The 26,906-nt window shown below is 44.0% G+C and overlaps 1 protein-coding gene and 1 pseudogene across 1 annotated transcript; both read right to left on the minus strand.

Annotated features, from left to right (window-relative positions):
* The window catches only part of LOC119381662 (tRNA N6-adenosine threonylcarbamoyltransferase, mitochondrial-like), a 6,201-nt pseudogene extending 343 nt beyond the window's left edge, over positions 1-5,858 (minus strand).
* Positions 5,859-7,836: 1,978 nt separating this feature from the next.
* Positions 7,837-26,693, minus strand: LOC119383166 (dihydrolipoyllysine-residue acetyltransferase component of pyruvate dehydrogenase complex, mitochondrial). Its single transcript, XM_037651189.1, has 12 exons — positions 26,458-26,693; positions 25,975-26,051; positions 25,282-25,505; positions 23,855-24,118; positions 20,852-20,989; positions 18,585-18,670; positions 17,769-17,909; positions 16,707-16,788; positions 13,508-13,588; positions 12,537-12,611; positions 10,458-10,522; positions 7,837-8,314 (listed from the first exon to the last, which is right to left on the minus strand). Exons 1-12 carry the CDS (start codon positions 26,577-26,579, stop codon positions 8,185-8,187), a joined length of 1,485 nt encoding a protein of 494 aa, XP_037507117.1. The 5' UTR covers positions 26,580-26,693; the 3' UTR covers positions 7,837-8,184.
* Positions 26,694-26,906: the final 213 nt, after the last annotated feature.

Here is a 26,906-nt window from a genome sequence, read left to right on the forward strand (position 1 = left end):
TCCAGGCTAATGATTTCTCTGAAAACAGATTTCTGAGGCCCGAGAATGAGAAGTCGCAGTTGCGGTAGTCCATCATGGGCTCTGGGAATGGAAGGCATGAGGGTTGGCCCCGCGTGCCAGTACTCAATCGCTGCACCTCCAATGATGAGGCGACACTCGGGCAGTTTGTGCAGCTTCAGTCGGCGGGCCACCTGTGGTGTTCAGTACCACAGCGAAAAGGTGAATCATGTCGTCATCGTAATAGCTTGTTACCGCTGCAAGATGGTCTCGCTCAGAGACGTGAAGTAACACCTGCCCTGTTGACCAAACTACCTTACAGTACCCACAGAAAGAGAGCGAGAGTGAAGGAAAGACAGGAGGTTACCTGGAAGAGAAGCTTCTGGTTTGCTACCCTACATTAAGAGGAGAAAAAAAGGAGAAAAGAAGGTGAATAGTGAAGGCCTAAAGGAAGCATGCAAAAACAAAAAAAAAGAAAGAATAGAGGAGGTGAGAATCAGAGAATTATGGTCTCTCCTATAGTGCCTAAATTTGCACTCCATCGAGCATTCGTTGCCCTGACTGCATGTTCCATCTTTCTGCAGCAATCCTGTTGCTTCAGATAACTTTTTCCTGGGCTGTTGGCTGATTTGTATTGAAAAGTCAAGTGAACATCAAGTAGGATGAGGTCGAAGGTAGAGATAAGCAAACAGGGTCAAAGTAGTGTTTATTTGCATTAATTCATCTTTCACTCATACTACTGTATAACCCACCAGTAGAGACTACACATGACATGGAACTCGCACGTTGGAGGTAAAGAGGGCAACATGACATTTAGCAGAGAACTGTGACGGGCTAGATGGACACTATTATTCTTAGACCATCTTGATCAGTAGCCTAATTTATGTCCACAGCAGGATGATGGCACTACCAGTGACTGATAATTACGGTTGCTTTTAATGGGCTGGCTTCGCCTATACCGCAAGTTCTCAATCATCACATCAATCAATCGGGCGTGTTCTCAACTTCACATCACACCCATTGACACTCTGCATTTATAACAGATTACTGGTTATTTGCCTTGTACAATTTAGTGAAAAATAACCACCTAAATACAATTGCAAATATGAATGCTATATGCTTCATAGCTAGAGCAGGGGTCCAAACTCACCTCGCCAGTGGGCCTCAGTCACGAAATTTAGTCCCACAAGGGCCGGGAAAGTCAAGAAGGTGTAGCAAAGGAGGGTGGGGTGAATAAAATCACGCCTAACGATGCCATAAGAACGCCTTTCTATATGTTATATATATGGGTTTATTCCATCCTTTTCTGTAGGGGATTTGACGCCAGGTTTTGAGAAGCATATCAATACTGACCTCCACATAACTAAAATTTGGACGCCAATTCTTAAATATGGAGCTTTTGTTCCACAGTGATGTTTTCAACCCATAGTGATCGCATGGAGTGCCTCACAAAAAAAAAGCTTTAGTCTCTGCAGCTTACCCGAACAAAGCGTTATTAATCGCACAAGCGATAAAATGACACGAGTACCATTCAGCAAGTCTTAGCAAGGTCACAAACATTATTCCTTGTGAAGCCAGGGCTGCAAGCGGCCCGTAACCATGTTTTGACAACCTGGATTGGAGTCACGCATTCCTGTGCTGCTTTGAAATTAATTAAAACTGAACAAGGACATGAAGGAGAATGCAAGTGGAGTGCAGAGGAGCTTTAGCACAACATACACACCAAAATGGCATGTGCCAAACATACCTTGTCCAAAGCCTCTCCTGGAGCATCGTCAATGGTTTGCCCCAACAGGACAAAATCGTCGATGGCACGCACCACTGCCAGCGGCAGTGGCCACAGCAACCCTAGCACACGAGGTAGGGAAACTCCCCCTGTGAAGTGCAGATCAGTCTGAACTAAATGAATTGCAAATAACACAAACATACCTGTGCAGAAGGACATTCTTAAGCAGTTAAAACAAGAGAGAGAGAGGGAGCTTTGGGGGAGAGAGATTAACTTAAGGTACCGTCATATATCCAGCTACCCTGCACTGAAGGGAAGAAGAGAGGAAAAAGGGACAGGTGGCTGACGATAGCAACGTAGACAAGGGGCAAAACACGTAGTGGGCAAGTCAACTCATAGTCTAGAATAGAGGCCCATGCATTCTAAAAAGTCAAGAAAAGCACAGATGGCTTCAAAAATAGATTTACACTAAGGCTAAGGGTAAATAATAATAATAATTGTAGGGATTTACGCCCAAAACCAGGATATGATTATGAGGGACACCGTAGTGGAGGGCTCCGGAAATTTCGACCACCTGGGGACTCTTAATGCGCACCTAAATCTAAGTATGCAGGCCTCTAGCATTTCGCCTACATCGAATATGGCCATTGCGGCTGGGATTCGATCCCGACCCTCAGGTCAGCAGTTGAGTGCCTAACCCCTAGACCACTGTGGCACGTACTAAGATTAAGGGTGTAAAACATTCTTTGGCATGACTGGCAGTCAAGATGGACCAGTGCACATCGCTTGACTTCTGTCATACGTCTATGCACTGAATGTAGCTACCAGAATACAATGCCATAACACTGTGTGATGCATCACAGCTTGAAACAAAAAAGATTCAAGCCTAAGCAATTTGACCTGCCACAAGATTGAAAGTGTAAACATGACTAGGGCTGCTAGGCACTTACACCGACCATTGTTCTGCTCTAAATACAGTTTTTTTTTATGTATGGGCTAATACAGCAAGCACAAAACAATTTCACCAATGAAAATTAGCTGCTGATGCTAAGTTAGCACATTAGTTTAGTTTGTACACTGTTAAGACTACAATGAATATGTCAAATAAGGTAAACCATAATTTATGTATAATGAATAGATTTAATATAACAGTAAAGTTTCTGGGCCAGTTTCTGAAATTTTGCACGCAGGTTACCGCATGTTTTAGGAGGTGCATAATTTCTGAATAGTAGTACTGAAGGTGAGATAACTAATATTTATTCTCCAACCAAAGTACGAAAACACGTAAAACCCGACGTTTCGGAACCAGCTTTGTTTCCTTCCTCAGGGGGGACTGCGGCGGCTTGGCAGCGGCCTCTTTAAGGCACTCTCGCGGCGGTTAACGTACTGAAGGTGCGTTTTTTTTTTTTTTCTGATAACAGAAATGTCATATTTCCTAACTTCGTGGCACTTCTGCTCATATCAAAGGTAATTTTGAAAGGCCATGGAGGCTGCCATATATACACATTATCACAAGGTCATCTTCATGCATGTAAAAATTTCTTAATGGGTACCTTCAAAGTCCACCATAATGACCAATTATCAGATTTCTATGTAGATATAACTATAAATCACCAACTGTAGTAGCTTTCATATCGTATCGTGAGTTTTGCATGTAAAACGTCAGAATTTATATGAATTTATATAATAGCCATAACTAATAGTAAATGAAAGAGAGAGCTGAAAGAACCTGACATGGAGGTTCTATGGTAAAGGCACTGTGTAGCTCAGCATAAGGTCATGGGTTTGATTTCAGCCACGGTAGTCACGTACAAATGTGAGCCCAAAATTGGAGTGTACCGTGCCTTGGGGGCACAGTGAAGAATCCTAGATGGTGTAAGTTAGTCCAGAGCCACACTATGCAGCCTCAAGACTTTAGGTCCCGCAATTAATTTTTTTTACACTTCACAGAGATACCACTTGCCTGTGTTGCAGCCGAACAGCCGTTGCATGAGCTTCCATGTGGTGCACGGAATGAGCGCTTGCCGTACTTGCGAGCTAGGTCACGAGCAAAGTCAAGCCCACACGCAATGAAAGCGCCATGCCAGGGCGCGTTGTTACAGCAATGGCCGCCATCTCCTGCAGATGTGGTTGCACAGGCAAACAATACCAAAAAACCTGTGATATTTTATGCAAGCTAATGGTAATCTGTGCCTTCCAGACGTATCAAGCCGTTACATTGAACCTCGTTACACTGAAGTTGCATAAGAACAAACAATACATTAGTTACATATACTGTATTAGTTATAAGCATAATTATTTACGTGCTGCTATTGGCAAGGAAAATTCATATTAATGTCATAGCCAATAGTTCATATTTATGTTTGTTTAAACGAGATTTCATTGTGTATCCACTAACCAGGCTATGGGTAATAGTTAACGGACTTAATGTATGCAATCATGAACAAACGAAATGTGAGTGGAGCTAGAGCTGCTAGAATGCATCATCGATTGGCCCTTTGCCACATCTCAAATGGCTGCTTATCTTTGACCTGTGCATAAATCTTGGCAACATATCACTTTTGGTCTGGATATAAGCACAGTGAATTGTACACCTGACTAAGCACTTGTAAGAGCTTTGTACTTTTGAGTTATACATCCTTTGTATTAGGCAGCAATACTGCGAATTCTATGTGCCTCGTGTCATTGCCTGCTTTAATACATTTTAGCCACCTGATGTACATTGAACATGCTGTGAAGCAATCGTGTTTAAGGTGGAATCAGCATAATATAATAAGCTGGTATATTCACAGGATGCATCAGAACTGAATAGATAGTTGTACATGTTTTATTATTTGTTTGGATTTACAGTCCTTTTATAACGTATTTTCAATACACTCTTCTGCGATGCTGAAATAAAGAACTTTGCTTCCACGTTTCCAGACGGCGCCTTTTTTAAAGATTATATTCTTCACATTCAGTTCTTGTTGTCCATTGCATCTCTTTGTTGTTGCTGGTATGATCAGGTTGTAGGCATTTACACCAGTGACTTTTTTTTTTCATGAAATCCAAATAAGTTCATCAGCCAAAGGCAACATGCAAAAAAGAGCTTCAAACTAAATCTGCCTGTCAATGCAACTATTTGCTACTGGAGCCACGCAATGCAGTGTAACAATATCAAGTGGGCCACTAAAGCCAGCTCCATTCTCTTACGCCAGACACATGTCTGCTAAGCACACGGGGCACATGACAGGCGTGATGTGCAGAGGGAATTGGCGCGTATTCCTAGTGATTGCTAAGTATGCCCTTAAGTGAGTTATGAAAAACTGATTTGCATGTTTGCCGTAGCAGAACTTTTCCATATCTCACCTCCAATGGAACAGGACACTGCTTAAGAGCATCTTGAGCAACTTGGGCAATGTTTTCCGCGTGCATGTCTCGCGCAATGGGAGGAATGATGCCGCCGTACCTTCGAAGTTGTAAATAAAACATACATTAATGAATGTGCGATTTTCACACAGGTCTGAAGAATGAAACCAGTAACAAACGGATAAAATAGTGCATTCAAAACAGGACAATAGCGCTCGTATGCACCATATGCATGTGAAAAGCGCATATTTTCTTCGTTTCTACAAATTCAAGAGCGCTGAAATGCACGAGGCTGCACTTCAAATGTTTCGCATCTGAACCACGCGCCAGATAACTGCGTGCAATGCCACAGCTAGTCGGTTTAAAGTTATATTCAAACTTCTCGCCCAGCTCTTACTTACTCAAGCTTGGTGGATGGAACGTGAGTTACGTTTTAACTGTACGTACCCACCTATTCACCAAACGCTAACCACGCGACATCTAAAAACCGCCTCAAATTATGCTTTTTATTTCGCATACACGTCGACAGAGACACCGCATGAACACACTCACTCAATGTGCTTTGCCAGCTGAGAGTGGGCTGCTACGCCAGGATGTTTCTTTCGTCATCAACGATACCAACCGCTGTGTCGTCGCAACTCGTCTCAATTCCCAATACGATTGATCTGCCGCTCGTACTGTAGGCGGCACAATGTCCTGTATGCTTCATCGAACATCGCACACGTTGGTGTGGCGAACCGCGGCCGAGGTTTCATCCAACACCAACGACGGAGAACGTGGCGGATCATTTCCGTTCTTGTCCCTTACTACGTAAGCATGGAACCATATGGACACTACCGCGAGCTAACTTTTCCTATTTGCGTGAGCGAGACACTCATGACAGCACGCACGGATCCCATCACAGGTGCAAGAGCACATGCATGCGCGCATGCCACGACCGCCATAGAGCGTCCGTAGCAACGGTCGTCTAGCAATGACCATAAAGCATGGAGGAATATGCTTACTGTGGCGCGAACAATACCCCTAATTCAGAGAAAATTTCGAGAAGCATGCCTCGATCCTCGTTCTACTGCATGAGTAGTACCAGTAGTACCAGCTGTGGCGCGAAAACAAAACTGTAGTTGGTGTTGTAGAACTCGTAATTGTCGAAATTTTATTTGGTTGCAATGATTCCACAGGCCATTTCCCAAAAGATGGAGGGAAGCTTTCCGCTGCAACAAGCACGAAGAAAGCAAAGAAGCTGGTAACAAGTGGTGAAGGTGACCTGCGCGGTTCATGGGCAATGAATCAGTAAAGGTGGGTATGGTTAGATATACTTTGAGACGAAGTGCACAATTACTGGTTGAAGCAGCGGAACCGAAGAAAAAAAAAGAGGGACAAAGGGGGGTAGGAGTAGGACAGAGTCCTCTGGCCCCTCGTTTTTTCAGTTCCGTTGCTCGAACCAGTATGAGCCATGAACCAACTAGCTCAGGTGAATACCGCTTGTACACAATTCCGTTTATAACAGGGGCGTAGCCATGGGGGGGGGGGGGGGGGGGGGGGGGGGAATTTTTCAGTTTTGCTTGCGTATATATACACGCGCACATACAAACTCACGCACCGAACATACATAAGTGTGGTTTGAACCCACCCCCCCCGAAAAAATTTCTGGCTACGCCCCTGGTTTATAAGTTAACAAGGATGATGCCTACGCAGGGCTTTTAGGCTGCAAATGCGTAGGTGGCGTCGCACTTTTAACTTACGTTTTATGATAATTTAAGGAAAAGCGCTTTACTGTTTGAAGCAAGGTCGGGTTGTCTTAGAACGCGTAGTTATAAAGCGAGATTCAGTAAAGAAGAACAATGCACATGCTGTGGGGAAGCTAAGGAAACGACGGAGCATATTCTGATTGAATGCGGAAATGTCCACCCAGGTGTACGCTTGGGCAGGAGCCTACATGAAGCCTTGGGTTTTAGGGACAACAATGGAAATGTGAATACGTCCGCGATAGAAATTAAGTAAAATACGGTTAGAGTCTTGGTGGCACAAAACTACAGAGAAAGCACAAAAATAAATAGTAGAAAAAGTAAGGACATCCTGCCGTAAGGGTAGAGAACTGGGCTGTGAATTTGTTTTTTTTTTCTGTAGTAAGATCGATTTAGTCGAAGTAGAACAGGCATTAGGCCAACATAAAAGAAAAAAGTAGTTTTTTTTGTCAGGCTGGCACACGTCACCGCCACATTATAAAGGGGATGTTCATAGCATCCATCCATCCATGTAGTGTGATTTGAGCAAACGTGAACGTAAAGCGATTAAAAATTTTGGATGAATTTGAATATATTCTATATAGCAAACATTCTTCCTCACAAGTAGTTTCGTTTCTCCACTGGCTGGCTGGTGACTGTACGAGGTAGTTGGCATTACTGTCCCCCTCTAATGAAAAGCAGTACTGCAATGCTGGGCTGCCTCAGATCTTTAGTGTATTGTATGGCACGCCTTTTTGTGGAGTGGTTTTTGCTACGTCCAGTCATACCTCTTCCGTGTCATACACTCTGTCGCAAATTTTTGTCGCATTTATGACCTACCTGGTCTGCGTCTTGCATACCTGAAAGCTCGATCGTATTATCTTGCGCCAGAGGTGTACAAAGGAAATACAAAGTTAGGATGTGGTTGCAGTTTCTGTGCAAGTGGCATAAACTGTAACAATGTCGTGCCTTGTTTTGTCACCCACCCATGTTGGCATAATACACATGTTCATATATGCAGAGATTAACACACAGAGAACATTGGTGGTTGACAGAATTGTCTTTTAATCACTCTATTATTATCACTGGCATCAACACCTTCCTGCAAGCACATTGTCCTCCTTTAGAAGACACCAGCTCCATCACTTCATTTCCTCGAAGTGCTTCGATGTTTTCCTTTGCTGCTGGATTTCAACAAAATTTTCTTTTAAGTCACTGCAACATAATCTCTGCGACGCCAAGCACCTGGGCGCATTGTCTCAGCTGGGTCCGCGAAGAATCGGGGAAGGATGGCGGAGGAGAGATGAGCAGGTCGCAAGATGTCGACATTCCTTCTACCTACACGGCATAAATTACACAGAGGACATGGCACATTTTAATTAAGCGTGCTCAGAGCAACATCAAGTGTGGCCTCTCGAGTAGATGCTTGAAGTGTTGGAGCCACTGTGCACCAACGGCACCATCGACGACGCGGTGGTCACAGCTCAGGGTCACTGACATCACCTTAGCCGTCCTGTACCTAAAGGAGACGGAAAAAGAGAGAACCTTTAACACACATATTCAGGATCACTTTTATGTATTATAGTCAACACAGCAAATAACAGAGAAACGTGTATGCTATAACACTTCCATAATAAAATATGTCAATTTAGGGCTAACACCCATACTTTCATTTTGCAGTCTCCAGTTCAAGTGAGATAGGCATGATTCTGGTTCGTACACTTGGATCACAGCTCATATCATCTTTAGCGATAAGATTCACAGCGGCGCCATATCACACGTTCAAGTAATAGTAGTGTCTTTACTTCAAAGGTTCCCGAACGTGTTTCGTTACACGAGTAGTGCATGCTTCCACCGTTTTCATTCTATCGTTCTTATCTGTTCTGCTTGCAACAATATTATTATGCATTGCTTTGTAGAGTAGGCCCTTGTGTGTGTAAAGAGGGAACTGTTCATTCAGAGGCCTTAGGTGCAGTGATGTGGCTGCTCAGGCATACCTTGATCACGAGTGCATGGTGATGTTGCTAAGGGTTTCTCAACATGCTTAGCTGACAATGGTTGAAGTTTTTATGGAATATACTACTTTGAGCCACTGCCATAAAGTTGGCAATAGGCATGTCAACATCAATGTCCTTATTTTGGAGGTACTGCAGGCAGGCATGCTGCATGTTTCGCAACTACAACCTGTGTTACAAACACACATAAGATGGGATACCTCTAGAAGCTTACTTCCTTCATTATCTACAAATGTGTGGAAAACAAGGAAAAAGGACAGTGGGAACACTGCTTGAAGGTGATAAACCATGTGCCTGCAGCTGCAGTTGCTACAGTGGAATCCCGACTATACGAGTTTGAGGGGACCACGCAAAACCGTCGTACAATCGAAAAACTAAGATATAGGCAGTGACACTCAGCCTTGCCAAAAAAAATGGGTACAGACCACCTGAATAAGCCCACGGCACAACCCTGTGCTTCTCCAAGGAAGGTAAATTACATTATATTTGAAAATGGCAGCTAAGCATTTAGTCAAAGGAGGTGCGAGTGAATCTTTATTACAGCTGCCCGGTAGAAGAGTCAGATAAAGTGCCATCGCCATCACATAATGGCAACGGAGCACATTTTGTTACAAGTTCGCGTAGGATGCTTTCGTGTGCGACTGAGCTGTGCGCATTGCATTTCTGCCCTTGTGAAGTGTAATAGGGGATGTGCCGCTGTTATTATGAACGCTCACGTCAAGGGAAAGTTATTTTGCCCGGTGAAGATAGCTGCGTCGTGTCCTTTTGCGTGCTTGAGGCCTATGACTGTGAGTGGCGCAAACAAAGGGAGCAGATTTTCAGCTGTATGTCTGCCAACCAGGAAAAGTTTCCATGGGCCGAAAACGTGAAAATATCTGGATCTCAATGACGAGCTTTCTGACCAGCTGAAGCTAATTCGTGTGGATAGAGCTTGTCTAGGTGACGGCCCTGGATATGCACCTGATCAAGGCGTGTCCAGGAGCGATCTTAAAGGCAGGAAAACTGGATCACAGAAGCACATGAACTGCCAGGAGAATAAATTTTCCATTCTAAGAAGGCATACTGTCTCACTCTCTCAACTTTTTTAATCGTCAACCTAGGGGCACGTGAGTTTTTATTTTGCACCCGCGAATATTTGGTCGGCGTTAGATTCGAGTAAAAAAGGCAATTTCTTTTCTTGGACAGTAACGGAGAGTCATCGCAAGATGTGGGGTCAGCGCAAGATTGCATCATATGTATAACCGAGGTTTTTAATACATTATTTCTGTGGAGGTTTTGCCGGGACCAAACCAATTCGTCGTAAAATGCGAGTCTTCGGAAAACCAGGGGACATATAATCGTGGTTCCACTGTATTTGTTACACTAAAACTACTACAATAGGTAGCCACTGCTTCTGCAATGGCATTGTAAGGGTTGTAGAGCTTACTTAAAAAATTAACGTGAGAGTTTGGGCGAGTTGGTAGTTCATCGTAATGGAAATTTCAACAGCACGGGAATAAACACGAAGCACGAAAAGAGAGCTGACCTGACTGTGTCAGCTCTCTTTTCGTGCTTCGTGTTTATTCCCGCGCTGTTGAAATTTCCATTACTTAAACAATCCAGGAGCACATTATATCTCACAAGGGGATAGTAAAGAAGTGAACATACCCTGTACTGCTTTCATCGTCTGGTATAAGTGTATCTTCAGTGCTGCCAACTGCTAATATGCAGGCCTGCATGAAGGAAATATGCGGCACAGTATTAGTAAGTGGTGCCAATTGATCGCATCATGAATTTGCTCACTAACACTATGCTGTTTAATGGCGCCATCTGAAAACAGCAAAAGTGCAAACAGAGGAAGTTGACGTGCATCAGTCTTTCTAAAATCAGAAAATCATGTGCACCAAAAAATTACACTCTTACAGAGGATATTGTAGATGGGCTCAATACATGCATCGCCAACTTCAGCATTGGTCCTGGTGTACATTAGAGGCCCTGCAACACTTTTTGAACATAGTCAGAAGATGCCGACAATCGGTAGTTGAGGCTTCTGCGAACGTGTGAGCCAAACATTATCGTGCAGCACACGGCAGGGAATTTACAATTAAATTTCAGAGTCAGCTGGAAATCATTCGCTCTTCTCTCAACAAATGATGCCATATAACCAAAATCAACTGTGTCACATGCCCAAAAGACGTGGTCATTGGCCGATTTGAACGTCGTGAGCTGCATGGTTAGCGCGGTTCACGTTGCGGGCAAGTGAGTCGCTTGCAGTGCGTTCAAAGAAAACAAGACAGCAAAGTGCTTGAGGTCACGACGCGTGCTGACATGCGGACATAGGTTTTTGCCTCCTTGTCATTCCTGCCCCTTCCCCCATGCGTAGCTTTCAGCGCGCTCACTAGCATGAAAAGAGAGAGAGAAAGAGCATGTGACAAATCTCTCTAACTCCTCTCGTACTTGACGGATTCTAAATATTTTTGCAGCAGTCGATTCGTGAGGCAATAAACCCTGATATGGAGGTCATTTGATGATTACTTGAAAAAGTTTTGCAGAGGGAGCACATGGGTGGATATTGCCACGCCCACTTCTTGTTTTATTTTGATGTATTGGGGTTTGACTAGCAAGGACGGTTATCGACGCTCGACGCTGTCCGCGAAGCAGTGTTCGAGAAGCTTCGCGATTGTAGTAGATCGTTTTGTTAAGATTGCGCGCCGCACGCGAATGTTCCAGCTTTGTCCAGAGATAACGCCGCCACCAGCGATATCGCTGGAAAGGTCGATAGCGCCTGTATAAAAGCCGACGCGCTTAACCGCTTGTCAGTTGATCGACGGTCAACTCTCTGTTCGCCGCTATCAGTGTATTGCTGTCGTTTGACATTCAGTTTCCCGACCACAAGTTCGGCCAAATAAAGAGATTCATCTCAGACGTACTGACTGCTGCCTTTGTCAACGTCACGACCACGTGACAATATAATAGATACTGTATTGGCACTCGTTTCCAGCTGAATTCTGGCCTAAATTTTTCGTGCTTTTGCTAGGCAGGAGAAAAAAATATGCTGACAAAAAAAAAGGCAGTGAAAAAATGGCGACTTTAAATTGTGCATGCAGTCAAACCTCGCTGTAACAAAGTCTCATCAGACTTAAAATTGCATTCATTATTGTTAATATCCACTAAGCATACAGAGAATCAGCAAAAACCAAAAAGAAAAAGGTGATCAGCTCTGTGAGATATAATTGCAATCAAGATGCCTCGACAAGCCAGCAAAGGGCCTCCTGCGGATTCTGGTGACCTGATGGCACCCTGCCATACAGATATGAGGCATGACAACGACGATAAGTTACATACATGCATTCTTCGCTGCTACAAATACACAGCTGTACAATCAATGTAGTCACACAGTGCCAGCAACGTGTTGCCTTGCAATCTATGGTCCAACCAGGCCAAGCTACAATGGAGGGGATAACACATGAATCTGTACTCTGCTACTATGGCCGCTGGTATAGCCCATGCATTAGAGCAGAACAAGCCTTTCCAAGGTAAAGCTTTCTTGATAACATTACCAACCTAATTTTAGAATTGATTCTTTATATGCAATAATTTGTTATATCTATATTCATCATATGTTGAGCTTCACCTGTATAGCGTACTGCACTTTTAGTTCCCCGAGGATGATTGCACAGGACATTTTATGCCCTGCTAATAATGTAACAAAGTGCTGCTTCAGTTGCAGCGCAGAAAATGGCAAACCTGAGGTGGGTTGATAATGGCCGAGAAGTTCTTGACGCCAAACATTCCCAGGTTCGACACTGTAATGGTGCCACCCTGCAAGAGACCGAACAGTAACCTTATTCAACTCTGACAGGGCTCATGGTTCATTGGTGACAGCACGTGATGCCAGTGTGACGCTTATGAATTCGATTTTATGTTTTGGTCAATTTTCTACCCTTTAAACAGCCATCTTTAACTAAGGCAGATTTCAGTGTTATGAGCATTTATTCTGCATTATTCTAACCTTAGTGCTTCAGTATAAACTCATCTGAGTTGCTCCGTGGTTAGACTGTTAAATATAAAAAGAAAGAAAAATTGACAGGCAAGCTGCATTTCCTATTGAAAAGAAACATTACCTCCAAGTAATGTGTGTGCTATGCACAGGTTCGGCTGCATTAAGTGGAAACACCTTATTAATATTCAAGATTTTGTAGCGGCTGATGTTTACTCAAAAATGCATAAGACTACTTTTTCATTCATTGACATGGTCATTAGGTGTCGTATAAGGCACGTTTCCTGAGCAATATAACAGAAGAAATGAAGTTATATCAGCCTGATATAAGTTCATCTGGAATGCAGACAAAAGTGCACATGCACATAAAGCAGGTCTGTTTCTTAGCAGTCAAATATGTATGGTCTAACCCATTCCACGTACCTTTATTTTTAAACCCTTCAAAATTGGGAACATCAGAAAATAGCAGAGATACAACTTCATGATATTTTGTAGCTACAGTACTTTGCATGTGCATGGTTAATACATGTGCCAGCTGTGCCACTAGACTTTCCTTCCGAATTGTTATCCAACGTCACATAGCGCAGCTACCAAAAGCCAACCGGTTAAATTGGCAAAGGGAGCTTGAAACTATTCAGACACAAATATTAGGCAAATTTAGGAAGCAAGTTCAGCCTGCCCAGAATACGATACGGGGTATGTGCACCATCAATATTACCTGAAATTCGTGAGGCTGCAATGTCCTCTCCCTCGCCTTCGCAGCCAATGCCTTTGTTTCTTGGCAGATTTCCGCAAGCCCCTGAAAAATGATTTGCCATCAAAGAACAATTTGAGATACTATCTGTCAAGGAGGACTTCACACTTTGTAGCCTTCTGTGACAGCCTTCTTCGCATGACTATCAAGTAGAGCTGTGCGAATAGCAAAATTTTGGGTGCGAAGCGAATTCGAATCGAATCGAATATTTTTCGAATACTTCGGAGCAAAATTCCAGAAAAAAAAAGTTAGAGAGGATTCCTAAGCATATTCTTATGAGATAGCAACATGAAAGTGTTGCTTTTCGCTAGGTTGATGAAGCACTGGCGGGGTGGTGTTTCATAGTTGTCTTATCAAGAATGAGGCAATGTAGAGGCCGAATTCTATTTACGTGCATGATTTGGTGCAACCAAAGTGTTGCCGACAACACTTTACATGTGAAAGGCAAAGATGCCATTTCCTCAGCCTCTCCTCCTCTTTCAACTTCTGTGGAAGCCCAACTGATGTGGTGGACAAGGGTGTGCTCCCTTCAAGTCCAGAGTTCCAAATCTGCCTCGAAGACGTCGATATAAGAACATCTGAAATTTTGGATGCTAAAAAGCTACGGCTTTCAATTTTTCAGACTTCCTGCCCAAATTTCAGGTCCAAAACAGCATTAATTGAGCCCCCACCTCTCCCACATCTTTCATCTCCATGTTGGAACCAGCGTTTTCTTGAGTTAATACATTTGTGACTGTAGCAGCGCTTGAAAGGCAGCTTCGCCGCAATACCGGGGTGTGATGAGGTCATGCATAGTGAAAATCTAGGGACCACTTCCAATCGGACGTTGACTCTGTCTTGGCAAAGTTCGACCGTAACGGAGCATAAAAGGCGGCTTTGTCGCAATATGAGAATGTAATGAGGTGAAGCATATTAAAAATCTGAAGGGGTCACTTTCAATCGGACGTTGACTGTATTTGTTTTTGGGAAGTTCGAATAGTAAAATCGCAGTGCGAATCGAATCAAAATAGCAAACACTATTCGAAAAATATTCGAAATTTCGAATATTCGCACACCCCTACTATCAAGTCATTTTTCACATGTCTTAATCAGGGATGCAACAGCCGAAATAGGATTTGGAGCAATTTTTGGAGCAGCAAAATGTTGCTTTTGGAGCACAAAAATCCAAATTCGGAGCAGGTTACGAAAAAAAAACCTCAATCTTTAGGCCGAAATCCCAAATTTGGAGCAGTATAACAAAGAAGGCTTACTTTTAGAAAAGAAAACAAAAACATGTAAAAACCATTCAACATCAACTAATTCGTGCACAGCGCACGTGAACACTGCTATTTCAATAAAAGCAATGTGCGAACAATGACTAAGTCCACATTAGCATTTGCAGGACCTGTCAAATAATTCGACAGGCACTGGAAATGCTAATGTGGACCTGCTAACTTGGAAATTTGGGAGATTCGTAAAGCAGGAGCAAGTGGGGGTAGCGAAAAAAAAACTGACATACGCTTTTGTCTATTGTTTCTCAAGGCCACAGAAATGCCATACACAGCAGCTCCAAATGATAGCCAATAATGTTTTAGACGTCAGCGATCATACTAGTACTCGTAATTACACGGCGCGTGCACGAATGAGTAATTAAGGAACAACATATGCTGTGTCCCTGACAGCTAGTACCCCCCCCTAATAGCCCTTTCTAAATCTCAGTATGCTTTTCCGCAGGACACCATTGCACTGTGGCAGAAGTGGCTTAAAAGGCGTCCTGCACGCAATAGAACAAGCATCAGGAAATTTGAGCACTACTGTCCTTTTCTATTGCGATAGCAACTATATGGACACTCTCGACGAGTATTTGCCGTCATCTCCCGTATAAAGTCCAAATTGATAATATATCCCTGTGCATAGTATGTTCAACCGCGGGTAAAAGCGCGCGAGTGCGGGCGACGAACGCGGCTGAAGCAGATATCAAACGAGCCAGCCCATCTCTGTCGCTCGGAGGGCGCATGCGATAACACCACTCCGCTCCGGAAGCCTGCCATCGAAGCATAGAGGAAACGCCCCGCCCGTCTTGAACGAACATGAAAAGACGCGAGAGGGGGGCGGGGAGGGGCTGTCGCTCGAGCAGCAACTTTGAACTTTGATTCTAAGGGCGCGGTAGCGATCGCTGGCGCGCGCTCTATCTCTGCAGCCATCAGCGGGCAACTCATATGTCCTGCTACGTGCTGCGCTCTCAATGCGAAGACACTGCGCAGAAAGAGCATCTTTCCCTGGAGCGGCCGTATTCTCTTACACCAACGTTTTGTAAAGTTACGCGAGGTCAGATACAAAAGAGTTTGCTGCCAGCCTCACTTCGTATAACATTACAATTTGTTGCTATCGCATTCATTGCTTCATCGTTGCGGTGAAACTGACTTTTTTTCATTTCTTTCGCGCGGGGGGGGGGGGGGGGGGGGGGGAGGGGTTAGGGTTAGGGTCTGCGCGTCTGTATTGGATGACGATGCCCACACTGCAGATGACCACGCGGCCTCCAATTCTCGCTCAAATTTGCGTAACTGAGAAAATATTAAGCTGGTCGGGCATTTTGGCGCAGCGTGGCGCAATTTTAACAAATTTCACGGTTTTAGCTCAGCTTGGCGCAAAAATAAAGAATTGTATCAAATTGGCGCAATTGGCACAGCTGTTGCATCCCTGCTTAATGCACAAACTGGTGTCCTTTTGTTTGCTACAATGAGCTGTATACAATGCCTGCTCTTAGGAATATGCTCGCGCCATGCGAGGCTTTTGGAGATCCTCTGGGAACGCAGTCGACGTAAACAGTGCTGCTGCTTGTCTAAAACTGCAGCCATTGTAAGACGAGGGCCTTTCTTTGTTTTCTTTTAGTAGCCTAGAAACTTTATGACAATGACACTCAATGACTAATCGCTGTTAGTTACTGCAACAATGTTGATGAGATACGAAAAACACCGGTAGACACCTGTAGCGGTTCTCACTATAAACACAAAATATTTTAGGCTCTACACAGATTACAAAATGCCGTGTCATTGTGATGTTGATCAGTAACCTCCTTTCCCAATCAAAATTATCATTAGTACTGTAAAAGAGCAGAATTCAAAGTATGAAAGAGATAAAAAAGAGAAAGCAGAATTAAGACAGCAAAGTAAATGCACTATACCTTTTTCTCAGCACTGAAAACGATGGGTGTGATGAGTCCTTCTGGAGTGCTCACTGCCATGCTCACATCTACAGACTTGTACCTGAAAACAATTGTCCGGTGTTCAGAGTGTGTTGCTACCAAGTGCAGTTGTACCCCGTTTAATGGAATGAGTTAATGTCATTAATATCAAGTGGAAAAATTTGTCAGTTTGATGCTTCACAAAGGGTAAACATTATAAGATTAAGAAGTTTAGAATAAAGTGTGCACTTAAGTAAAATTGGTGTGATGTATTTCTGAATATAACCTACTCTCTCCATTGAGGAGCATCAGTGAACGTCTATGTAAGAATCATGAAAGGGATAAAAACATTACAATGAAATACTTAATTGCACAGTTTAAAGCTTTCAAGCTCCACAGTGGGCTATGTGGAATGCCAGTGAGCTACGTGCAATGGGCTATGTAATGGGTGGCATGCACCTAAAACATGGTTGACGTGGCTGCTCTGGCATCTAATATGCATCAGAGTACATCTGCGTCTGCCGGAAATCAATTGTATGACCTCATGCTCAGCAACAAGTACAACATGACAGTGCAGAAAGAAACCGTAAAAAGGCAACATATAATGAAGCAAAGGAAAGCACAGGGCACGATATTTGTAGTTTCTGATTAAGTGCAGTAATTATGTATGTTGTAAAGTCGGGTGCAAGTAGATGCAAAAACAACTTGTCGTTGGTGAGAACTGAGCCCACAACCTCTGCATTAAAATCTTCAAATAAGATGTCCCATGATTTTGTTTAACAAAAATGAGCTTCTCGATCGATTTCCTTTCTTCTCAGTCATGACATTGTATGGTATATTTGAAGACAATGTAAAACAAACTGTCAAAAAATATGAAAGTTATATATTTAAAAAAGCAAGAAAGCCAAGAAAAATATATACACATTTCTGTTGCAGTGTAAACAAGGACCATGTAAAGAGGAAACAGCAGCTGTAAGCTTGGAAACAAAACAAAAAATAAATGTGCACGTAGACGGTAACTAGAAGCCACTAAGCTGTTCGAAGGTGATGCGACCAACTCACTCTCGGATGAAGGTGTCCTGCCAGGAAGAGTTTGCGGCCGGCACTTTCTTGGACGCCAGCGCGGTTGCTTTGATCACAAAGTCGTTCACAGAGATCTTGACACCATCCTTCTCCATCATCTTGTTGAACTCGGCACGAAGCCTGGAATGGAGAAGCTGAGATGTATCTTGCACAAATGCTTTTCATTACCAAAACTGTCAGCTAATTTAGTCCGCTAATCTTTTTTTCACACTTATCACATCTTTAGAAAAGCACTGTATGCTGTGAAAAGAAACGAAAAAGGAGAGAGGAGTGCGTTTATAACCATCACAAAGTTTTGATGACACATCTTCATTGCGCGTTTGCGAGCTCCCACAAGAATACGACATCATCATCATTTATCACTCGGGCAGGAAGCATTCAGGTGCAGATGCTCTCTCCCATTCACCTTTACCTCACGATTCTTTTGTCTCCTCACCTATCACCATCTGTGATAGCACTTCCAACCCTTACTATTTGCACGTAATTGGTAATAACGAAAGTCAATGTTCTCAGACCACGTCATGCGAGTGGCATTCAGCCACTGCTTATGGCTGCCATATGTTCCAGACAAATTTTCAATTATACCGTCTACTCAGACACCTATGTTAACATTCGCAATAAACACACAACTAGATGATTTTAGGTTTCGTCCTTAAAATGAAAGTGTGATAAGACCTCTGAGTGCCCTGGTTTTCTCTCCACGTCCACTATTGCTACGGCAATATAATGCAGCTGACACTCCAGCTCCTTGTGTTTACATGCACTAAGAATTCTGTTCCCAAAGTGGGCACTTACTTGAAGACAGCGTCCATCTTGATATCAGTACTGAGGTAGTAGTGTGGTATTGTCTGTTTTGATTGAAGTAACCGCTTCGCGATTGTCTGAAAACACAGCAGAGAGGACGCAGCTTTACAAGCCAAGAAGCTTTAACCTTCTGTACACAAACAGCCAGGTTCAAAACATGCACATAACCTAAGGTAACTTCAGTTTCGAGTGATATTTTATAGAGCTGTGCGAATAGCAAAATTTTGGGTGCGAAGCGAATTCGAATATTGAAGTGTGAGTGCGAATCGAATCGAATATTTTTCGCATATTTCTAGAATATTTTTCGAATACTTCGAATCGAAATTGTAGTTAGAGAGGATTCCTAAGCATATTCTTATGAGATAGCAATATGAAAGTTTCTTTTCGCCAGGTTGATGAAGCACTGGACGGGTGGTGTTTCATAGTTTTCTTATCAAGAATGAGGCAATGTAGAGGCCGAATTCTATTTATGTACATGATTTGGTGCAACCAAAGTGTTGCCAACAACACTTTACACGTGATAGGCAAAGATGCCATTTCCTCAGCCTCTCCTCCTCTTTCAACTTCTGTGGAAGCCCAACTGATGTGGTGGACAAGGGTGTGCTCCCTTCAAGTCCAGAGTTCCAAATCTGCCTCGAAGATGTCGATATATAAGAACATCTGAAATTTTGGATGCTAAAAAGCTTTGGCTTCCGATTTTTCGGACTTCTTGCCCAAGTTTCAGGTCCAAAACAGCATTAATTGAGCCCCCACTTCTGCCACATCTTTCATCTCCATGTTGGAACTAGCGTTTTCTTGAGTCAATATATTTGCGACCTAGCAGAGCTTGAAAGGCAGCTTTGCCGCAGTGCTGGGGTGTGATGAGGTGAAGCATACTGAAAATCTAGGGACCACTTCCAATTGGACGTTGACTGTGTATTGGCAAAGTTCGACCGCAACGGAGCTTGAAAGGCAGCTTTGCCGCAATACCGGGATGTGATGAGGTGAAGCATATCAAAAATCTAGGGACCACTTCTAATCGGACGTTGACTTTGTCTTGGCAAAGTTCGACCGTAACGGAGCTTGAAAGACAGCTTTGCCACAATACTACAGTGTAATGAGGTGAAGCATATTGAAAATTTGAAGGGGTCACTTTTAATCGGACGTTGACTGTATTTTCGCAAAGTTCGACCGTAACGGAGCTTGAAAGACAGCTTTGCTGCAATACTAGAGTGTAATGAGGTGAAGCATATTGAAAATTTGAAGGGGTCACTTTTAATTGGACGTTGACTGTATTTGTTTTTGGGAAGTTTGAATAGTTCGAATAGTAAAATTCCAGTGCGAATCGAATCGAATAGGAAACCCTATTCGAAAAATATTCGAAATTTCGAATATTCGCACACCCCTAATATTTTACTTTCGTTTGCAGCAGAAGCAATGCCAAATAAGAAGCTGTGGGCACTTTCTTTCAAAATCTTGGAACCCGCTTCTCAACAGTCAGGCTTTTCTAGTGTAATGTCCAACGTCAAGCAAGAGGCAACACAAATACAAAAAATAAGCGAAGCAGGAACTAAACCTCTGTGCAAAAACTTTAAACCCTCCTCGACAATGTGTGTGTGTTGTCGTACTTTCACACTTGCTAACCAAACAGGAAGTTGAAGCAGTGTTCTTGCTACGCAGCTTCAGTACAATGCGAAGCATTACCACAAATTAGGAGTGTCGAATATCAAAATTTTCAGGTATGAATCAAGTAACCCAAGAAATAGCATAGCACGCACATCAATTTGTTACACCAAAATCCTGTTTATTTTACCCACAATTATTTTGAAAAACTGCGCAATGCACACCATCTATCTGGCCTCAGCAACCTGTACATTATTACAGAGAATGAATGCCCGAACACTGGGAGGTACGTACTTGATCATGCACTAGATGGCACTCAACGTATTAGCTGTCCAGCAAAAACACTATCCCGGGTGGTGCTGTGAAGAGTACTTTATGGGATCGATTCCACCAACAGCACAAAATCGTCACAAAATTCAGCATGGCACATATTCCCAGGAGGATGCACATTTGGCCGAGTTGGTGATAAGTCATGCTGCCAAGAACAGTGCGGAATTTTAGACGTCTTGCATTTTTTCTCTTCGTTTTGTCCACTTTTAAAATTCCGAGCTGTTCTTGACATAATGTGGAAATTAAGGTAGAAAAAGAACAGAAGAAAGAGATAGATGTTGGTCATTGAGATAACACACTAATTTTCTCAGGCATCCACAACACACCTGACGCATACTGGTGAGCGATATGTCCTCGTATTTTGATGCAACACCCCCAGCTGCTGCCGCCCTCGGCATGGCTGCGGCAGAAGCCAAATCTTGAGCCACAATTCTTCCTCCTGGCCCGCTTCCAGCAGGTATGTGCTATAATAAGCATGTAAGCTACATTAGCATGTCTCAACATTTTACAAGCAATACTGAAAGTTGTGTTTAAAGGGCCCCTGTAACTGTTTTTCTAAGTCATGTAAGCAGTTAGGCTAGAGTAAATCATCACACCATAGTTTAAGCAAAGCACTTTGTATCAACATATCTACCGCTGATTAAAGGTTACCCTCCAGCCAAGCAGTGCTTTCCTTCCTCAACGTACTCGCTGACGAGAGAGCTGGTCAAGTATACCCAAGGAGGTTAAAATAAAATTTGCTGGAGTGGAGGAGGCGCCCCTCAGCTGAAGCCGCGTGCCGCCATCTTGCCATAGGCAGAAAGCGCGCCTTCCGCAACGCATGCTGCAGCGGCCGCATAGATGTTCTAGCTGTTCTCTGGCGTGGTGGCGTCCGGACGTTGTTGGATACATTGTGCGTTGCGTACGGCTGTATAAATGAGCGAAAAGATACTCTGGGATGAAGTTTCAGTTGTAAGCAGAACATTTCGAGCTCGATGAAAACTTCTCTATATGCCGGAACATATGCTGACAGCCCGCAATCTGTCTCTAATTTCACATCTGACGGTCATTCTTTTTTCCTAACCGTTTTCGTAAGGACTCAAATGTTTGACACACGTCGGGGCAGGCTGTTTGACGGGAAGTCTGGAAGCCACGGCGATCGCATATGTTGGAGGCACTTTTCGCCAAATTGTTTCGACCGGACTAGGCTGCGACCTGGGAGTTCTTCGACTAGCTGTGCTTGACGCATTTGTAGAACACTTGCAAAACCCAGTGATACACATTCTTGTGCTTGTTGATACCACTGGTGCGGAGCGCGAATAGGAAAATAACGCACCGCTTGCTATTCATTGAAATTATATAAACAGGCGAGATTTCGTTATCGGTTGCCCTGTTCGTGCTATAAAAAGGTAGCTCGCAACTACGAGGTTAAGTAACGTCATTTGGGCAATATACAAGGACCTGTTTTTTGTTACATTCGTGCATTTTTTCGTTATATTTGTATTTGCTTTATGCAGTGCAGCGATCGAGTAAAACCAGCAGGCCTGAACTGTGCAGTGCTCTTTCCAGCTGCAAATAAAGCGACCTAATTCCGATCGCCCAGGGTACTCCGGCCGTTAGATGCGTTCAAATTGAAAAAAGTTGAAGATGTGACAGTTGCATCACCTATACGGCAGCATTACGAAGAAATGCTTCTTTTCCAAGAAGAGATAAAACAGCTCAAGATGAAAATTCTGCAGCAGAAAGATTGCACACTAACCAAAAAGAGCGAGGCTCGATCCTCAAGCGATAATAAAGGAGATCAAGGATCAAAAGCTCATGTCTGAGTAGGGCAGGGCGATGTTCACTGCAGCCTTCCCCCATACATACAGCAACCCCTAGGGCACGAAAAGACCAGAAAGGCACGTATTCCATCCGAGCTGCGGGCGTTTGTGTTAACGCTGCACTTCTCCATCAGCTTACATGTACGTACAAAGTTTAATCGCGCACTGTCAGCAGAGCGCTCTATACGAGAACGGTGTACAGAATTCCATCAAAGGAAATGCTGGCTTCACAGATGAGTCACTGTCTCGAAAAAGCTAGCCCAATGCAGCACAAAAACTCTGCTGTACTTTGATTGTTGATGACAAATGAGAAAACATGTTGAGATTGTGGGCGACTAAACGGTTAGATATGCGGACTTTGGGACTGGAATACATGATGACAGACTATGCTCGTTGGCTTAAACTTATGACTTATGCCACTTGGGTGTTTTTAATTGATTCATTGACAGGGTAAGAGAGAGTGGCCAAGCCTACGAAATGGTATCGAAAAAGCTGTATCTATTGAAATAGTGTTGAGTGCAAGCTGAACGCCCTTGAAGCACGTCCATGCAAAGCCAAAACTATTCTTTTTGGAGATTTTGAGCTTGCCTTGAGAAAAGAGATGGCTTTCAAGCCTTGACGAATATATATCCTTCTCGATGAGCATATCGAGTGTGGTGCTTTAGACCCACATTTATATTCCGCTCAAAGAAAGTGGCCGAACTCCATATATGCATAAGACTCTGTCACATGACGGCTGAAATAAACAGGAAAATGAATGCCCACACTCGATGACAATAAACAGGAAAATGAAAGCACCACACTCGATGAGCATATCGAGTGTGGTGCTTTAGACCCACATTTATATTCCGCTCAAAGAAAGTGGCCGAACTCCATATATGCATAAGACTCCGTCACATGACGACTGAAATAAACAGGAAAATGAATGCCGAGAAATGAGGTCTGCTCTTACGAGGATAATTATTAAAAAAAACAGTGATACAGGCCCTTCGGTGTGCATGCTTGCAAGGAAAACGCCAAAAGAAACAGAATAAAACTGACCGCATTCTTATCTGCGATTTCGCTTCTTATTCTTGACAACTTCTCCCTTAATGTTCGCCATTATAACCATTAAAAACCACGGCGGAAAGACGCGGTCAGCGCGGCGGGCGCGCTTTGGCTCCCGTTTCTTGCCTATGGCAAGATGGCCGCCGCGCGCGTGGCGCGGCTTCACTGCGGCCCATTGTTAAGTATAGGCGGCCTCCACTCCAGCAAGTTTTATTTAAACCTCCTTGAGTATACCTATCAGAACGACCTTTTTCCACTGTCAATGTGCTTCGCTGCGTAACATTTCCGTATTGCAGCGAAACAGACTTAAGGAAAGAGTTTGCAGCTGTGCACATGCCATTAAAGACTGCAAATTTTTCTTTAGAAAGCACACTGAAGTGTACCGGGAAGCTTTTAAAGCTTCCTTGTCCAGCACTATAGCTCTTGCCAAAACATGAAAGCAACATGGTCACAATTGACAGCGCCAGCAGCAATGCTTACAGCTAGGTTAATGCCTTGCTCTGCTGCCAGTCGCTTCGCCAGGGGGCTGGCAAAGAGGCGACCACCCAGGCCGGTTGTCGGGGCGGCTGCCGAAGCAGCAGGCATTGACGGTGCAGGTGGCGGAGGTGCCGCTGCTGGTGCCGGAGCTGCAGCAGGTGGGGGTGCGGCTGCTGCTTTAGGTGGGGGCGGGACGGCAGCGCCATCGTCAACGAAGCTCTTGAAAGCAGCGACGTCTTCCTCGTTGAACACCAGAATGCATAGGAGCTGCAAGGAGATGTACGGAAGTGTAGCTGCACATCACAGTAGGAAAAGAGGCAATTTGCTATATCTGCATGTCACCACACGTCTCCATGCACAGTAAACAGTGTGGCACATAATTCAATCACGTACAGTGTCAGCAACAAGTTTAACTGAATTACTTCTCAGATGTGAAATTAAAATGCAGTAATTAATTACAATTTATGGTGCATACTAGTAATCCTAACAGTTTTCATGTTTGCATCTAATGGACTGCTAACCCTCATGTGTTTTTAAAGCATTTACTGTACACTGTAAAATTACTACCTTTTAGGGGAACATATGGGCCAATATTTTCCTACAAGAGAAACAAATGACAGGAAGGGTTAGTTTCCTCAACATTAGAGTTTCAATGCTGATTAAAGGCCGTTCCATTGGAAAGTTAATCTACCGCATTCCACAATTATGTTTCGGAAGAAAATCAGGGTACGCTACTGTCACCTCCATTCACCTGATTCTGCACTATTGCAATTTTTTTTTCTTTGTTTCTGTTAAGTAGTTCTCTGCAGCATGAAAAATAACATGAAGCATTTGCAGGCAAAAAATAAAACAAGAAGGGATTCCCTCTCTTCCTACTTAAATGATGTTGATGGCCTGTGTTTTGTTCTAAAAAACGGTGAGCAAAAGAGCAGACAATTTATATATAATGACGGATGTTTACTCATGCATGTTTAGGATGAACTGCAGGCACTAACCAATTCACGAGCGGCAGCAAAACCGTGCACAGTTGTGACTCACCTGCACACTACAGACACCACGCATGCCGCTTACTACAAGTTCCCATCAGATGCAGTGGGCACTATTGGTTACTGCGTGTCACATGATAAGTCACGCCTTACTGGCCCCTTGAAGCTGCATTTTCGATTATTAACAGATGCCACGTAACATCCAGCGTGGTTCCTAACTGCAGTCCCATGCATTCTACCTGCCTGCTTAGCCAATCGGCATCCTGTGAAAGTGATACCCTCAACAGTGACTGACCAATACAACAGCCTCTGTCTGTTCTTACGACAATATGTGTCTTGACAGCGAAGCTCAGTCCCGGCTACTGTGAACCATTGGATATATTTTCCAACTTCCACAAAAGACTGCACGAATCACGTGACCCCATGAGCTGACGGAACCCTAACCTTTCCGAGTGGCACGTCCTTAGTGCCGGCGGGGATGACGATCTTGGCCAAGTATCCTTCTTCAGGTGTCTCGAAGCCCATCGTAGCCTTGTCTGTCTCAATTTCGCACAGCAGGTCTCCCTCACCCAGCTTGTCACCTTCCTTCTTTTCCCAGCTCACGATGGTGCCCATCTCCATGGTTGGTGACAGCGCTGGCAGCTGTACTCGTAAGTGCCGGGGCAAATCTGCATGGAGACAAGATCCAGACCTAAAGCAACGCTTGCAACCTGGGCAGAAATAGCCAGAATGAAAGAAGCCGGGAAAGCGTAAGACAACAGTACAGCGTCACATCTGAGCCCATTTGCATGTCCAAGTTACCTGAATTGACATCTAAAACAAGTATGCGACCACTAATTAGGTTAGACCTACAATGCTGGAGTGTGTGCATATACTGAATAAAGTGTCATAGCTCTACCACGCTTGCTTCCACTATGATAACTGTAAGCTAGCACTGGGTGCATAAAATGCCATTGCCTGTATTTAGCTATTAAGAAACATACAGTTCAGGTTTGCGGTGAAGGTCAGTAAGCCACCACACGCAATCTAGACAGCAGCAGAGGTTAGAAGCTCGACAAACATTATTTATAGAGAGCAATGATCCAAAAGTATAAAACCGTGGTAAGGCACTGGGTCTGTACCATTCGTTCACATTACCTGCGCTGTACATCCGTCGCGCCACGCCATCCTTGAACTTGGGCTTCAGTAGGATCCTAGGGCTCTGTGCAATCAGCCTGCGACAGACGCGGAAAAAAGTGCACTAGTATTCAGGTAACTTGGCTACCGAACGCGTAAAAACCCAGAGCGATTAATTTATAGGTCACGCAGTCGCACGATGCGGTGTCGTGCGCGACGCTATAGATCTTCACGACTGTAGGATTTGGCAAATTATAGACGATAGCGTATTGGAACAAGCTCCAACTCGAGAATCAAAAGACGTATCGGAGCCGCGAGCAACCGTGCAGCGATCGTAAAGGCGGGGTAGCGAAACTTAGTTTTCGTTTTCGCTACGATAGTACACAAGCAAAATAATATCCGTCCCAGAAAGAACGTGGTGACACCGAATAAGGAGTTCTTGCAAGATCGCGGTGTCTACATCGAAGTGATGACCTTTTCGTGGCTATTTTTCTTTCCTCTCACCGGTTGCTGGGATTTACGTCCCTCCTTTCCAGGCAGAGCACGCTGGCGGCTCGGACGAAACGCTTGCAGCGACTAGGGGCACGGCCCAGTTCGTTGCGCGCTACCAGCACAGTCCGAAGCATTGCGCTGTTTTCACTGCGGCGGCGTGATTTTGTCCCGACGCCCGCGCCGATCTTCACGAGTGACGGTAGAGGACACGGCACTGGAGTTCGCTGCTCGTCTCAGTCGACGATTGTTTCTCTAGGACAGCCAGAGGTGGCGCAAGCGGCACAGTAAAATTCAAGCTATCATCATTACGAAAATGCGCAGGTTGCGAAGCGAAATGTAATTACTCGCTATGGCTAGCGGTGGTCAAGACTTTCGGTTGCTATTTTTCTTCGCACTTTCGTTGCTTAATTTGTCAAAATCTCCGCAAGTGTAACAAAAAAAAGTGCCGAATCCGATTGCAG

Source organism: Rhipicephalus sanguineus, chromosome 2, assembly GCF_013339695.2.
Source record: "Rhipicephalus sanguineus isolate Rsan-2018 chromosome 2, BIME_Rsan_1.4, whole genome shotgun sequence".
Classification (NCBI taxonomy): Eukaryota; Metazoa; Arthropoda; class Arachnida; order Ixodida; family Ixodidae; genus Rhipicephalus; species Rhipicephalus sanguineus.

Bases quoted from the DNA above. Each gene is read 5' to 3' on its own strand.
- LOC119383166 (XM_037651189.1), bottom strand. From the start codon at position 26,579: ATGCTTCGGACTGTGCTGGTAGCGCGCAACGAACTGGGCCGTGCCCCT. The intron at 18,671-20,851 runs GTGTGTTGTGGA...CTGTGTTTTCAG, and splicing joins CGCTCACCAGTATGCGTCAG to ACAATCGCGAAGCGGTTACT. The intron at 17,910-18,584 runs GTAAGTGCCCAC...TCTCCATTCCAG, and splicing joins AAGATGGACGCTGTCTTCAA to GCTTCGTGCCGAGTTCAACA.